Genomic DNA, 16432 nt, shown 5'->3' on the forward strand with positions numbered 1-16432 from the left:
GTTTCATGATAATATTAAGAGACGAGCATTACGAAGTGGGAAAGGATAAAAAAAAAAAAATGCTCTTTATAATTCATCTCAAGGCCAAAAATGTGAGAGAAACCAAAATGAATGGATATTATCAGTCGACAGGGATTTGGAGTGGAGTTAAGAGCCCAGCCGCATTTGAAGACTAGAGGTTGCTATTATTGATGAGGTTGGTGTGTGTTTTTTGCTCTGGAAGTATGTTACAATAGATCTTCTTTCTTTCTTGCTTATATAGAGACAATTTTGTCTCTATCAAGAGGAAGGAAATTATATAGATGATCATCATATCTCATTCTCAGTGATATATAAGCTTCAGCTGCTTCTCATCTCCCCATAAGGTTACAAACTTACAACCACATAAACCCAAACGTGTAAGTTGAGATATAGCATCATTTAAAAATTTTAAAAAGAAAAAAAGAAGAGAGAAGATATAGCATCATAATCTTTTTATTTTGATCAGGGAGGGACAGGATGTGGACAGATTAAGTACCATGATTAACTTCTGCAAGATTAAGGATGAGTGGTGTAAATACAGCGTCGAGATTCGTGTTCTCATTGCGATCATGATTAGAGGCCCCCACTTGGCGATGTGATGTTTGACCAATATTGAAAGATTATTCAAATCAATGAAGTTAGCATGCCATTATAGTTTTAACTAACAGACACTAATTTTAATATTAAAAAATATTATACTTTTTATTTCCCAAAAATTAATTTGAAAAAAAAATCTTCTATCATCTTAATCTTTCTCACATTTGAGATGTCGTAATATTCTAAAACAAAATAATATAAAAGATAAAATACCCAAAAGTTTAACTATCTAAAGAGACAATTATCTTAATCGTTAGTATTAGACCTAATTACTAGATGAAACTTGCATTTATTGGTTGATTGAGAGTTAGCTATTTCATTAGAAAGTACAACTTAGTTATCTAATATATGCTGAACGAAAAAAAATAATTTATGAGCTCCGAAAATACTGGCTAACAGGAATTAATTGGCTTCATTTGGCTACTAATTAGTGACATGAGAGATATACTTAGGTCAAAGAACAAAAATTGTATGACTATTATGTATGGCATTAATAACCTATCAGCTTAGCTATTTGATCAATATTGATGGCTTCCTTTGTAATTTAGAAGAGAGATTTAGGCCCACCACTAAGTTTCAATCAAATTGTCTCCATGATTGACCCCTCTCTCTCTCTCTACCCCCTCCTCATCACCATATTGCTACTAGTACAATAGACTTTTCCTACTTTTCCCAAATGTACTCATTCTCTATTTGAAAGAGAAAAAGATGAAGCTCAAATCAATGCATATTCAAAAGCCAAAGCTGCAGATGATCCTTGTGGTGATTTCAATTTTTCACATCATGGCAAAGAAAATTTCTTATGTGGTGTAATGGAGATGCACTGCGTACTGCTCCTTTCCAAGATGTTTGGGTAAAATTAATGGCCAAAAGAAGAGCTTAAAAAAAAAAAAATCAGTCATTCATTCATTCATTCTCTACATCACCAAACCTCATCTCTGAATCAGCTCCATGTGGCAATGTCAGATACTGTCTTCAATTCAAGGTAGACAGCTCCAAGAACAGACCCTCACTGCCTCTATTGTTGTACTACAAAGTCTACAAACCAATGGGCTAATACTAAGGCTTAGTTTTACCAACCAGAATATTGAAACTGTGATGAAAAGTGAAAACTATTCCATTTTCCATTCTCTCACCTCACTAGATAGTGCCAATTGGAAGTAACCTTAGTAGCTATTTTTTTTTGAAAAATTTATATTTGCATTCCTTGTCAATACTATCATGAGTTTTTCTTTTCTTTTCCAACCACTTACTCGTTTGTAAAGCTAGAGAAGAAAGGATTGTTCGTTTCATGCTTCTGGGCATGAATTGCTTTCTATGATTCCTTGGATAAGTGGGTTTCTGCTGGATTCTAAGTCACACCCGAACTTTACGGGCAGAATGAGATGAAGCTTTTCCTTACTCCCCCTCTTTGGTTCTTCTTTTTTACTTTTTCCTCGTCTCTTAAGATTGGTGGTGGGTGGGAGAAAGGAAAGCTGCAACCTTTTGCTGAGAAAAGGAGCACTGTTTGATCCGCAGAAAGACAACTCATTTCAATCTTGTGGTTGGCATTCATATGGATATGACCATTCCCTGTTGCATTTGTCCCCCCAACCCCTCCAAGATTCTTCAAATTTTGTCTATTAAACTCTTACGTTTCTTTGTCCTTTTTCTTTTGTAATTGAACTAATTTAATATAGGACCAGATCAGAATGATCAGATCATATGGGTATATATATATATTTTTTTCCTCATGATGCCCATCCATGTGTGGGGGCAGTACTCTCTACCTAACACTGACCTTATAATAGCCAGCAAAAGAAGCTCTTATCCCCACCACTGATAGCCTTCTATAACCTTTTCATCAAAGTAATCCAGACTATGGTGCTTCAAAGTGCTAATTGATGATGGATTTTGTGTTCTTTAAGCTCATATTTCCTTTCGCTTTTTTTTTTCTCAATGGCCTATGATTCTAATTGAGTTCTATATGCTTCTTTCTGTCACTAGCTTTCAGGTATTTCCTTTACCAATATCCAAGGTCTCAAGATACCTAATTAATCTCCTTCCATTGAAGACATAAAAGAAACAAGGAAATTTTTTTGGAGGAAGATAAAGATACCTTATGATTTCACTCGTATGCAACTTTATATATTAAACAAAAAAAATATAAGAAAAGATGCTCTTTTCCTCTCCCTCTACACATGCACAGCATAGCCATGGTCATCATTACTATCATTACTTCAAGGGTGAAATCCATGCAGTATATATATATATATATCAATGAGCATGGGGTCATCCATACATGTTAGTATAGAGTTGCACTACTGGCTTGATAGTAAAAGAGAGTGCCTTTCTGCTACCTTTGGTCAGACTGGCTTTGGGGGTCAGGGGACCCACTCAAGATTGAAAAGATCTTGTGTCAAAAGGAATCACATTAAAAATGAAAACAGCCAAAGGTGTGGGTCATCCTCTTTTCACACTCTCATAGTAACAATCATCATGGACATGCTTCCTTGAGTGCCGAGATACATACACTTCATTGGGCTCCTTTCAATCTTCCTGCATGACCAAACTCCACTCAAAAATGGTGTTACAGCTGACAGAAAATTTATTAAAGACAGTTCCTTTATTACATTGTAATGACTAATGAGATTAAGGAGATGAATTAAGTTGCTGGTTAAGCAGCAGTAGCTTTCATCATGAGTGGAATGTACTTACATGCCATTCTCTATTACATGCTACTTTAAGTCTTGTTTTGCTTTTCTTCTCTCCCTAAGTTCCTTTCTATTTCAATAAATATAGCTGGGTACTCAAAATAGAAATAAAAAGAGAAAGGTTGGCAGAAATATTAGCAGGCAAGGGGAAAAATTATGATCAGCTTGGACTTGAAATGGCAGTTCACTTGGTTTTCCTTTGGGCCTAATTCATGATTGTTACCGTTACCCAAACCATATTCTCACAGTCAGGCCAATGCACTAAAGATTGCATCGAGTACGGTCCTACAATATAATATCCAATATGATTTTAATCCAACTTTAATCAACTTACGCCTAGTGTAACAGCAAGAAAATCGAGCTACTAAAAACCTGTCCACTTTAATAAGGCTCAAACATATGACCTCATGCTATGTGCCATACTTTTCCAACGAATTTAATACGGTACGAACAGCTTTTACAAATGTCCAGAATATATTGTCGAATGTTTACATACACATGAAGTATAGAAGTAGGCCAATTATGTTCATCGTCTTCTTTTACAACTGATCCATAATAGTGCTACGGCATTAATTCATTCACCATTTGCCATGCTCTGGCTATTGGTCCAACTAGCCGAAGAAGTTGTTATCAGTCTTGTAATTCGAACCATCAACCTGTATAACAAATATGTTAGAGGAGAATAAAATAAAGAAAGAAGTGATTGTCCTTTTTTAAGAATCTATAGACCTTGAAATAACTCAACGGGTGATTCTGCGTGGAAACTATTAACTATTATCTCTGGGGAGCACTCACTATATAATTAATGAACCTCTTGCGAGGTCTCTTAAGAAACTGGATGCAATTCCGTATTCCAAGTCATGATATTAAGAAACTGAATGCAATCAATAAAAAATCCAAGTCATGATCTTACGAAATTGAATGCAATCTCATAATCCAAGTCATGAAATATCCTTGGAATTTGGACAAACCAAATATAAGCTTCATGCTTGGGAAGACGAAATGAAACTTACTGGTAATGAAAATCTGCTTTAGTGCAGGACACATGCATTCTGATCATATAGATTAGGCTCGATGAGGTAAAAATCAAAGCAGCTGACTTACAACCAGCACCCAGTAATCAATTATGGTTTCAGTGAGACCAGGTCCAATGTTATCAAAAAGTTCACTGTTGCATTATGATTTATTCATATTTATCATTGATATCATACAAATTTCATGAAACTTTTCCAAGAACTAGAAGAATTCAGAACTTCAATCCCTACGAAAGAGAATGCATCTGAAAATGTTCTCTATCTTTGATCCATAAATAAGCACATATAAAGCAACATATGAAGAATAATATAACTCCATATCCACATGGTGGACGGTTTTACTGGCCAAAACCCACTATCTAAATTATTTAGCTGTCTTGTAGGAAGTCTTCCTATGCAGAGTTCCACTGGAAATATCTAATTTTGATATATTGTACCTTTACCAGCTTCGTCCTTGTCCATATAGCACTCAATCAAGTCGCCTAAAGATATCAGCTCTATAGCATCATAATTCATAATCTTACAGATGCCTAATTGCAGTTTTAACAGAAACTGAACTGGGAGCAGTTATTGACCAGCTAAAGCATGTATACATACCATTACTACTTGAGAAAAGGATAATTTTCTTAACAATCTAAAGTTAGTTTTTTGCTATCAAATTACATAAATTGTCTGCTCATACAAACTAGCTTTCTTCTAAGGAAAACACATTGTGCCTGGTCATTAAGACTCTGAAATGTTAGTCATTAAAAACATCAGATACCCAATTACTATCAAAGCAGCAAGAATCAGGATAGGTGCTAAATATCAATATGGTAAATAGGTAACCAATTGAAAAGAAATTTCAAGATATAATTTAAAGCTGAAAAGTGGAAAAATGCCTGGTCATTAAGACTCTGAAATGTTAGTCATTAAAAACATCAGATACCCAATTACTATCAAAGCAGCAAGAATCAGGATAGGCGCTAAATATCAATATTGGTAAATAGGTAACCAATTGAAAAGAAATTTCAAGATATAATTTAAAGCTGAAAATTGGAAAAATGCACTAACTTATAAACCTGCATGATATACATATGGAAGCCAGAAGCTCATCAAGCAACCTATTTGAGAGATCTCACCTTGAAGATATCATAGTAACTTGGACTAGTCCAAGATGGCTCAAAAGGCTCAAGCTGATCGCCCAGCGGTTGCTCATAGTAGTGATTCTCTTGAGCATAATCAGAAGTACTAAATAAGCTGCTGACAACCCCTTGTTCTTCAAATGAGGAAGATTGCTAAATGAAAACGAAAAGAATAAGCATATAACAGCAAAATAAACTCAGTTAGAAAACATAGAGGTACACACTTAAGATGAAAATTTTGATGGCTATATGCTCACCCAGTTGGATCTGGGAGATGTTGGCTCCACATAATCCTCGTAGTAATTTGATCTCTGCATGAAAATCTGTTATGTCAAAAGGAATCTTCACAGAGATGTGTGATGAAGAAAAGTAAGAGAAGATTTTGCATAATTTTAGTAGCAGAGAAATCAATCAACCATTGCTTCTTGAGGAAAAGATGTACTACTGACAACAGTATAGCTGAGTAAGTTGTACATAACCATATACCTTCAAAAGTTCGACTAAGAGACCGTCCTTTGTTTCTAAAGGACATCCTAATTAAACTCCGCTGAAGGGAAATAAGCACTTACGGGCAATTTAAGCTACTTTTTCCACTCAAGCTTTATCCTACATAGAATAGGAATAGGCTTCCTAGAAAGAAAAGGTTATTGATGGGTGGTTTTAAACATTTAAGCTATTCTATTCTTTGTTATTTTCAAACTGCTGCAATTGTATTTTCTTTCCTGCAATATTCATGCCGCACTAAGCTTCAACATTTACATAGTGTACATTTTCAAAGAAAGAATTGCATGTCAAAGGCATTGTGACTGCCATCTCTGTCTTCAATCTGGTCTTCCTTCTCTTTATACTCATTTCCTTTAACAGTATTTTTCAACAGCAGTCCATGCAAAAGCTGCCATCCTTACCAATAGTTCCATTTTGACAACCAAATATAGCAGTAATACAAACCCACATCAATCTACACCATAAACCAGCCATTTCCCTTGCTCTATTCAATTCTCCTTGCAATCATTAGATGAAGGAAAAGGAGGGTTACCGTGATACTTCAAAGCTTATATCAATGAAATAATGTTCCACCAGCGTTCAGTTTTAGCTAACTGATTGGGATAGTGATGTTCTCCATTTCTAAGCAGGAAGAAGGACAGAAGCATTAATTGCAATGTAGAAATTAATTAATGATTATATTCCTATATTGTAATGCTTGTAGATCTCTGACTCAGAACGACCCAAAAGAAAGCACCATAAAAGATAGAATGGCCATGAATTAATGAAAAGTAACAAGCCGATTCATGATCAGAAAACTCACGTAATTGGGTTCAAGGGACACCCCTTCATCATAGGCTTGATAGAAACCTAGATTCTGGGACCATGACGGCTTGAAAGGCTCAAGCTGAACATACTCGGGCTGTGCAATGGAGTGCTTCTCATAAGCATGGTTTGACATTTCAAAAATATGACCTTCTTCTCCTCTTTCCTCGTATGACGAATAATTCTATTGCAAATCAGTATAACATGAATATAAAAAATCAGCCTTAGCCTACATCAACAATAATGGTTACTTTATCGCTCAAATTTTTGAAACACCAATATCCTTGCATACCTCATAAGAATCATATTTTTGAGCCCAAGCCGTTTCCGCTGGCTGAATCTGAACATGCAGGGGCTGCTCAGAACTATATCTATCATAAGAATAAATAGGATTTCCAAAGAAATTGCTCTCTTCCTCCCTTTGATCATAATGTGAAAAGCTCTACAACATAGAGTTATACAAAATACCAATTAAACAATCAAATGAAACCACCATACGCTAAAGATATGAAATCTTGAATAACTTCCACCTCATTATGACGCCCCCTTTCTTGATACCCGGAAATCGAATCACTAAAGGGTTCTCCACAGCGATAATTCTCCTCTTCCTATATCCAAATACACGTAAAGAACAACTATTCGAAGAATTATTCGAAAAGATCAAAAGAAGAGATCAGATTACTCACCGGATACACTTGCCCATCACGTGTGTAATAAAAATCTAATCTCTGTGCTCTCGGCGGCTCGATCTCCACCGCTACCGGCTCGATGCTACTCTTCTTGTTCGCGTAGATAGGAATCCCATACCTATCAATGCCAGCCCTCCTCTCTCCATACCCCTGCGCGTGACCAAAGAGGTAATCCAAACCCCGCATCAACTGGTTCCAGTGGTCGTACTCCTTAACCTCGCCCCTCCTCCAATATGCATCCCAGCCCGAGAAAGGCCAAGACCTAAAATAATCCGGCGAATAGGGTTCCGGCTGATACCCATTCTCGCCGTAATCGTAAGGAGGGTACCTCACAGGCTCCGGCACTGGAGCCGGTGCCGGTGCCGGTGCCGGCGCAGGTGTCGGTTTCGGTGGCGCAGGCGCCGGAGGGGGTGGGGTAGGAGCGATGGGGGCAGGGGACGGCGGCGGAGGACCTGATCCAGGGGAGGAGATGCGGTAGCAAATGGAGGAGGAATGCGGAAGAGGGTTCCCATAGGTGAGCGCTATGTCGTAACCGCCCCCGTAAGGATGAGGGTTGTACTCATCGAAGTCGTCGTCCTCGTTGAAGCCTCCATCGTCTTTGGCGGCCATGGTGATACAAAATTTGGGGATAGCAGCAGTTGGATTGGGTTTATACGGGGAATAGAGCGAGATCTATTCATGGTTGTGTTAGGATAGTGATTGATAGGGTAGGATAAGGCTTGTGTATGGGAATAAGAGGTTGGAGGAGAGAGTAGGTTGGGAGAGGAGGAGTGAGAATAGTAATTGTGGGGAAGAGCGGGGTGTAAACAAATAAAAACCATTCACGAAGGACAGAGAAAGCTTTTGGATTGCTTTGGTGGTTGGCATATACGTGTCAACATGATCATGATCGACTAATTCACACGTTTATTTAATCTAGCATCACAGTGTGTTAAATACATTTGAACAATTAAAAATATACTTAAATTATATATATATATATATATATTTAACCATATCATAAAATATCCATAAGGTGGTTGTACCATGGCCAAATATTAATATTAAGGTGGTATCCACTGTCCAAAAAGAATCTTCCACTACTTAAATGACGAAATGGCATTTGATGGGCGATTTTGCAAAAGGAAAAAAGAAATCTATTTGCCGAGTCAAAAGATTGATTGAGAGGGTCTGCAAGTTTTCTTGCCTTTTTCTCTCCATCGTAGATTCCTAGTATTGCATATCAAGCATGGGGGTTTGATTTTGTTTTGCAAGGAAACTTTCTCTGATAGCTAAGGCGTCGACCATGCAGCATTTCCCATGAGATCTAAATAGCTTTTATTTACTCTTTAAACTTAGATCTCAATCAAAGAGCCACATAGTCAAAGTCAATCGCCATAAATATATTCATTGCAGTTCCCCTATTCCTTTGACTTGGACAAAGTTCAAAGTTACGCATAGTATAACATCTCCTAACTCCACCCAAAGAAAAGCCCAGGGTAGTCAATCTCGAATAATATGTAAGCTAGAAGATTTTATTAAAGCCTAATAGGCAGGCAATTCTGCAAATGGTCACAATTGTGAGTCGTCTTGTATGTCCTTGTAGAAACTTTTTATATTGCATAGAATAATATTAATTCATAAATTACAGCACTCTCTGGGCTGGCAGTTTCCTCCCATTCTCCTCTCTCCCCTTCCTCCGCCCAATTCCCTTCTCCTTTCCTTCCTCTTTTGCGATCGGAGAAAGCATCGCAGTAGAATAAGACAGCTTCGATTTCTAAAAGGAGGAATAAATTTTGCGGTATCCGTATTTTATTCTAACCTCATTCCCTCCACCATCTCTATATAATTAAGAGTGGAATCTGGTGGCGCCTCCAGAAACGGTGAAGGCCTCTCCGAGCAACGGCCAGATCCGTTACCGCTCGCCGTCGGCGGTGGATCTCAGCCAACCCTCGGTGGATCTCGACGGCAAGATGCGGCAGCGTGGCTCCGGCGCCGGCTTACGGCAGGAGTCTCTGCCAGACAAGATCCACCGCTATCGCGGGGTTATTGTTGTCTTCTCTGTTCCCCTACTACTCGTGTCCTTCGTCCTCCTATTGATGCCGAGCTACCCCGCCGGACCGATCGCCCCCGTTGGGCGGAAGACCGCCCCCGGTGGAGGTGGTGATGCTGGATCGAAGAGTTATGCGGTTATCTTTGATGCGGGGAGCTCGGGGAGTAGGGTTCACGTTTATTGCTTTGATAAGAACTTGGATCTGGTTCACATTGGGGAGGAGATCGAGCTATTTGTGCAGGTAAAAAGGTTTGGAACTTAGAGCTGCGCAATGTCTGTTAAATTAGTTTGTTTGAATTGCTGTGTAATGTATTGAATTGCTCGAACTGCTGATACCGTTGTTGGGACGGTTGGGTCCGTTCTCTTTTCAGCTACATTAGTATATTGAATCCTTTAAATTTTCTCTTCATAACATTATTTGAGCCACTCAATTTGTTCTTTTAGAAAGTAATCGTAGGTCTTGGTCGATTAAGATCTTCACATAAGATTTGCATGCTTGCATGCATAAGGAAGTTCTCCCCTGTGCATTGCTGAGATTTGATCAAGATTCATAAACTTTATGAACTTTTTCGATGCCTGAAATTGCTCTGTAGAAATTTGGTTCATCTTGCAGAGTTGTCTCCTACAATAGAGTTAGTCACCTAAGAAAAGGTGGAATGGATTAATTAGGCAAACTTCACAAGTTCATATATTGACTGGAGTAGCAAATTCCTTTTGTTGGGCTTTTATGTTATTGCAGAATAGTGGAAATAGCATGACGCAAAAGTCTTGGCAATTTCTCAGTTGCATTGGAATCTTCAAAATGCTGGATTCTATTTCGCTGACTGCTATTGGCATTAACGAGTATAACATGACAAGTCTTAGTCAAATCATCATGATATCAAGAAAAATGACGGTCTGGTGGGATTAATCCTGCTTAACCACCTTCATCCATAACTATATAGGTGCTTACATAGATAACTTTTATCTCGAACCATCCCTTGTCAGATGTGTCACGATCTAATAGATGAAAGGAACGGGTCATTGTGGCTTGACTAGAGATTCACATGGTTCAGCTAGTATACCTGTTTCTGATTCTGGCTATTTGTTTGGATTTAATATCATCTCTTTTTGTTAAATTTGAACAAAGGTTCATCTTAATCTTTTTGGTATTCTATTTGTTCTTTTCATGCAGAAAAAACCAGGTTTAAGCTCATTTGCTAAGGAACCCCAGGAGGCTGCAAATTCACTTATTCCTCTTCTGCAAAAAGCTGAAAGTGTGGTTCCTCCGGAATTGCGACAGAGAACTCCTGTCAGGGTTGGGGTATGTTATATTCTATGAGAAAGATAGGCTATAATGTCATTTATAGTTTTTGAGATATCAAATTGTGTTTGTGATGTTGCTAATGGCTGTTCCCAATTTGATTTTTATGAAGGCCACTGCAGGTCTCAGAGCATTGGGGAATGAAAAATCTGAGCAAATTCTACAAGCAGTAAATATCACTCAGTACTTTTAGCATAATTGCTGATCTTACATTGCCACGGATAATGACTTCATTTAAATTAATTTAACTGATCTGCGTTTAATAAATAAAGCCACGTCCTGATGCTATTTCTTAAACACTACACTGACATGTAATTATACAGGTCAAGAATCTCCTTCAAGACAAGAGCTCACTGAAATTCCAGCCAGATTGGGTGACTGTTCTTGATGGAACTCAAGAAGGTGCTTTTCAGTGGGTATGTTCTGAGAACTAGTTTGTTATATCTGGGGGCATCTTGTTTGCAGATTACTGTCTATATCCTTATCTTTTTGTGAGAATGCTTGGTCATTGGTATGGAATTAAAACTTTATTTTTCACTGCCAATTTGCTAAGCTTCATCATGCTTCCTTCTGAATATGATTGTTGATCTCAATGCTTAAATCCAAACTTCAAAGACATCAAATGGAAAATAGGTGGTTTTGGAATTTTGATATCACATGATAAAGAATAATATCCTTTCTTATGAAGTATGCTCAATATCAATAAATAACAGAGGGGAGACATTAACAGTCAAATTTAATTTAGAATGTCCATGGACGAGATTAACGATTGGTAGCTTGATAAAATGGTCTCAATTGGAAAAGAGAACCCGTATGTCAGTATTATGATATTATCTACAGTTGATCCACTAAGTTGTGCAAATTTTTATTTTTTATATTTGGAATCATAACTGTAAGATTTTCCAGATGATTTTGCTTCCTATTACTGGCCATCTTGATCTTGACTGCACCAACATATTGTGAGAAATGAAAATAGTTATTATCTTATTGATTCTACTGCTTTCTCGCATACAACTGTGTTAGACCATCCTGCTTGAAAAGTAGTTACATACTTACATATGTAAGAATGTCTTGCCTGTAGGTCACAATCAATTATTTGTTAGGAAAGTTAGGAAAGACATACTCAGATACTGTCGGGGTGGTTGATCTAGGAGGTGGATCCGTCCAAATGGCTTATGCAATCTCAGAGAAGGCTGCTGCAGAGGCTCCACAAATATCAAACGGAGAAGAGTCCTATGTTAGAAAATTGTTGCTTAAAGGAACAACTTATTATCTTTATGTTCACAGGTTTGATTTCTTGTTCTTCCTTCAACTGTTATAATTTTGTTTTTAGCCCCTTTTTTTCCTTCTATCATACTTTGTCCTTTTGAGTAAGTTTTCCTGCAACATTCAGGAGAGTTGTAAATCATTGGATCCTTGTTATTTCTGAGTCAACATAGAGGGAAGCATCTGAATAGTGCTGTAATCTAGTAAATTATTTTTCCTTGCAGTTACTTGCATTATGGTTTACTGGCTGCTAGAGCAGAGATTTTGAAGGTTGGGGATGGAGATAGTAACTGCATACTGGATGGGTATCATGGTACAGTTCTCTTTTTTCCCATTTTGCCTTGCAAAATATATTAACTACTTCGGCATGCATTATCTTGACTAGCTCTGTGGAGAAATTGTCTTATTTTTACAGGAAGAAATTTAACTCGGTAACCTCATTTTCATAATAATTTTGACAACCACAATAGTACAAAAGAGCATGATAGAGCTGTAGAAGGAAAGAAACACTTGGCTTAGCTTATCTTGATAGATTGGACAAGAATTCATGACTACATTTTCTTTGTGTTGGCTAAGAGCTTATTTCTATTTTTGCCTTTCCATTATTGTATAGGTATATATCTTATCTTTGCATCTTCTGTGGTCTTCTCTCTATCTGACAGGGTCATATAAATATGGTGATAAGGAATTTCCTGCATCAGCTGCACCTTCAGGTGCTAGTTTTTCTAAGTGCCGGAGTGATACTATAAAGGCTCTTAAAGCTAATGAACCAACATGCACACACATGAAATGTACCTTTGGTGGTGTGTGGAATGGTGGCGGTGGTGATGGACAGAAAAACTTATTTGTAGCATCGTTTTTCTTCGACAGGGCTGCGGAGGTGAGACTATGAAAGCTATCTTCTTTTGGCCCACATATTGTATTTTGGCAGAGCCAATTCTGTTAATATACTTTTGCTTTTGGATCCAACCTGCAAATCTTCATTTCGTTCTCTCCTTAGGCTGGTTTTGTAGATCCCAAACAAGCAGTTGCCAAAGTTAAACCTTCAGATTTTGAAGAGGCAGCAAGTCGTGCTTGCAAACTGAATGCCAAGGATGTGAAGGGCGCCTACCCCCTTGTTTCCGAGGACAACATTCCATATCTTTGCATGGATCTTGTATACCAGTATACATTGCTTGTGGATGGATTTGGTGCATCTCGATCAGAAAACTTTTTTTAATTGAATATATTCCAGCAATTCAAAAGTTTTAATTTCTAATTGTTACTTGTCTTCTGACAGGCGTGGAGCCACATCAAGTGATTACTCTGGTAAAGAAGGTTGAGTATGGTGATGCCTATGTGGAGGCAGCATGGCCGCTTGGTAGTGCTATTGAAGCTGCTTCGTCAGCATAGAGATTCACACTAATTGTTATTTGCATTGAAAAGTTGCATCATACATCGCTTTAGCCTCCATAATTTTGGGTGATGGATTTTGCCAGCCAATAATGCTAAGAAGCGCGACCACTGTTGCTCTCCAAGGGTTATGCTTAAGCTGCAGGTTACCTGGCAATCATTTAGACAATTTTACAGTATAATTATTTCAGTCTCCTATCTGTAACTTATACATGAGTGCAGGAGAACAGCTCACAGATTTACTTTAGCAGACATTCGAGGTCCTTTTCTTTTCTATTCTATTCTTTTTGCCCTTTTTTTCTTTTTGTTTCTTGGCACAACTCGAAGTTGAGTATCTTTGTCATTTTTGGATGTTGTCACAGGTAACATAAAGTTCTTACTGATTCAATCATCTCTTTATTATCTCATACAGTATTACTGTTTCATGTAATCACAAGTGGCATTCTTCTGGCTCTTACATCCAACCTACGTTGTCTCCAATTTTCTAGCTGTTAAAAGTCAATTCATATTATTCTTTTTTTTCTATTTTCTTCAAATCACTCACTATTTTTTGCGTAATTCTTTTGAAGGCAAAGTAATTAGAATTAGAGAATTTCTATCAGATAAGGGAAGAGTCTTTCTGAAAAAAAAAATATATATATTTGATTGTTATTAATTAGAGACCGTGTAAAAGCGTTCTGAGTTTGAAGAGTGAGGACCGACACCAAAATTGCTGTCATTAGGTTAGATTTCAAACCCTCTGTCCAATGGATTAGAAATCTAATCAACCAGGTTTGTTGTAAGCATGAACTGCAGGGTCAATTCAATCTCCAAACTAATGGTGAGTCTGAAAACTAGACAAGGAATAGGAAAACATCAATCCAACTAGTATAACAGCGTGATCAAGTTGACTACAGCAACTCTTTCTTCTCTTTTTTCCATAGAAGTAGCAGGGCCAAAGGCAGGTAATATTTATTGCTAGTGAGTAGGAAGAGTTACAAGGCAAAGCACTACAAGCATATTGAGCGGTCAGCTAAAGCTAATTGAGAGTCCAAGGAATTTGAATGACGCATAGCATACTGAGAGCAACCAAGATTTAGACATCTACTTTTGTCAACTATTTATATGGATATGAGGAATAAAGTTATACGACAGTGATCTTATCTATACAATCACAATCATATTTGAATGAATTGTACACTTATTTCTATCATACAATTAGTGGAGGAAAATTGAACTAGCATGAAGTGAACACCTTGAAGGTGTTGATCACTACTTCAACTCTTCTCTTCATCATCTTATACTCATCCATGCTTCTTTCAATTCTCTGCGCCACAATTTTGCTTCTTATCTTAGTATGGATCTTGAATGCCTGAGGAGATTGCTGAGAGGCCTTGTCCCTTGAGCACCACCCAGTGCCTCCTTTGCTCTCTCCATAACCTAATTATGGTCATCATAAGTTTCCCTTCACATTTCCGATGCCTTACCACCCAAAAGAAGAACAATAAGTTCAGAAAAGAGATACCTTTCCAAGCTTAGCCTTCTTGTAAGGGTTTGCTCTGTGACTTGTAAAAGCTATGGGAGGAGATTTCCTGCTTGCTTCTTCCCCACAAGACCTTTCATTAGCTCTGCTCCTAGTTACCATGCCTAAATTTCCCATTTTTTTACTACATAGTACATTTGGAAGGCTAGATTCCTAGTAGACCATGACATAAAACACCAACAAGTTAGAAGAGAGTTTACTTAGATTGCTAAGTTTAAATGTCAAGCTGTGTTAATTATACCAAGAGTAATACGGTTGCGCAATGCTTGAGGACCTCCAAGTTCATACGGGCATCATCAAGACTTCTGTTAGACAGTGTAGAACAAATTATAAGGGGGGAGGAATAATATTGCACTTGTTAAGTTAATGATGGAAAATTGCAGAGACTAACCTGTGCTTTTGCTGCCCAATTCCAAAGTAGGATGCCAAAGTTGCCATCTGAAAAGGAACTTCGAGATAATTTAGTTCATATATAATCACTTGCAAGCAGTACATTAAGTTGCTCAAATGTATCCAGGACTGACCTTGAGATCACCTGCTCTCCTACCAAATTCATGTGTTAGAACGGCTAAAGAATCGATCAATCCGATGGGCTCCGGCGCAGGTCGGCCGATGTCAGCAAAAGCTTCTCTTATTCTTGGGCAATCAAATCTTTGAATGTTGTGTCCCGCCCAAACTCTACCTGCAAACAAGTTTTTTAAGTATGATATGGTCTTAAGTAGCAACTAACGCAACCATGCATCTTACTATAAGAATTTGACGCTCACCGTTGAGAATCTCAAAAATTCGGTCGGCGACGTCCTCGAACGGCGGAGCGGAAGCGACTGCGTCGCGAGTAATGCCGCTGAATCTTTTCGGTGAGACGGTCGACAAGTCTCCTGGCCTAACGAGCGTGCAATAGCTCCCTACTTCGACGAGCTTTCGCGGGCAAACCAATATAGCTCCAAATTCTAGTAACCAAAATCGTCGACCGGATAGCGTCGGCGCCGTCGTCTCGACGTCGAAGAACACAATCTCACCCATCTTTAGCAGCTCTTTTATTTTATATTTTTTTTTCCTCTTCTTCTTGTTCTTCTCTTTATTCTTATCCTCTTCTACTTCTGGGAATGAGATGAGTTATAAATAGTAACGAAGGAAACTTTTGGTGACTAGCGAGAATCTTTTCATGGGCTTGTTTGGCTTGCAGTTCAAGTAGTAGGTATGGATGAAGGAGTCCTTAGCTTCTCTGGGTCTGTTTATGAGTCGTCCAATAGCCCAAGGAAAACAAAGTTGGACAGGAGGAGAAGACCAAGAATAATTACAAACAGGCAGAGGAGATGAAATAGCTTGATTCTGGCTTTGGGTGGCCATTTGGTTTTGCTTTCCAAAAGTTGGCTTCTTAAAGAGGAAGAGGTGGTAATAACTATTATTGCAGTAGCTGCTTGTGAGATCCAATGGTTGGTATTCATTTC

At 38.1% G+C, this 16432-nt stretch overlaps 3 protein-coding genes across 4 annotated transcripts; 1 reads left to right on the top strand and 2 right to left on the bottom strand.

Annotated features, from left to right (window-relative positions):
- Window positions 1-3673: 3673 nt before the first annotated feature.
- On the bottom strand, window positions 3674-8217 carry LOC140782984 (uncharacterized). 2 transcript variants are annotated; one of them, XR_012107976.1, is made up of 8 exons: window positions 7464-8217; window positions 7308-7385; window positions 7070-7219; window positions 6776-6961; window positions 6506-6594; window positions 5727-5780; window positions 5467-5622; window positions 3674-3967 (listed from the first exon to the last, which is right to left on the bottom strand). XR_012107976.1 is itself a non-coding variant. In XM_073129904.1 (7 exons), exons 1-7 carry the CDS (start codon window positions 8073-8075, stop codon window positions 3923-3925), a joined length of 1281 nt encoding a protein of 426 aa, XP_072986005.1. In that variant the 5' UTR covers window positions 8076-8217; the 3' UTR covers window positions 3674-3922. The 2 variants fall into 2 exon arrangements, 1 of the variants encoding a protein (XP_072986005.1); XM_073129904.1 differs by lacking the exon at window positions 6506-6594.
- Window positions 8218-9092: 875 nt separating this feature from the next.
- On the top strand, window positions 9093-13850 carry LOC140782983 (probable apyrase 1). The gene is made up of 9 exons (XM_073129903.1): window positions 9093-9739; window positions 10673-10801; window positions 10914-10970; window positions 11125-11217; window positions 11883-12088; window positions 12292-12380; window positions 12730-12947; window positions 13068-13257; window positions 13347-13850. Exons 1-9 carry the CDS (start codon window positions 9419-9421, stop codon window positions 13457-13459), a joined length of 1416 nt encoding a protein of 471 aa, XP_072986004.1. The 5' UTR covers window positions 9093-9418; the 3' UTR covers window positions 13460-13850.
- Window positions 13851-14533: 683 nt separating this feature from the next.
- LOC140782986 (protein NEN4) lies at window positions 14534-16070 on the bottom strand. The gene is made up of 6 exons (XM_073129906.1): window positions 15749-16070; window positions 15506-15663; window positions 15373-15419; window positions 15223-15286; window positions 14964-15134; window positions 14534-14878 (listed from the first exon to the last, which is right to left on the bottom strand). Exons 1-6 carry the CDS (start codon window positions 16002-16004, stop codon window positions 14786-14788), a joined length of 789 nt encoding a protein of 262 aa, XP_072986007.1. The 5' UTR covers window positions 16005-16070; the 3' UTR covers window positions 14534-14785.
- Between the last annotated feature and the right edge of the window lie 362 nt (window positions 16071-16432).

Source organism: Typha latifolia, chromosome 2, assembly GCF_019914945.1.
Source record: "Typha latifolia isolate L0001 chromosome 2, TyphaL0001v2, whole genome shotgun sequence".
In the NCBI taxonomy this organism is placed as follows: Eukaryota; Viridiplantae; Streptophyta; class Magnoliopsida; order Poales; family Typhaceae; genus Typha; species Typha latifolia.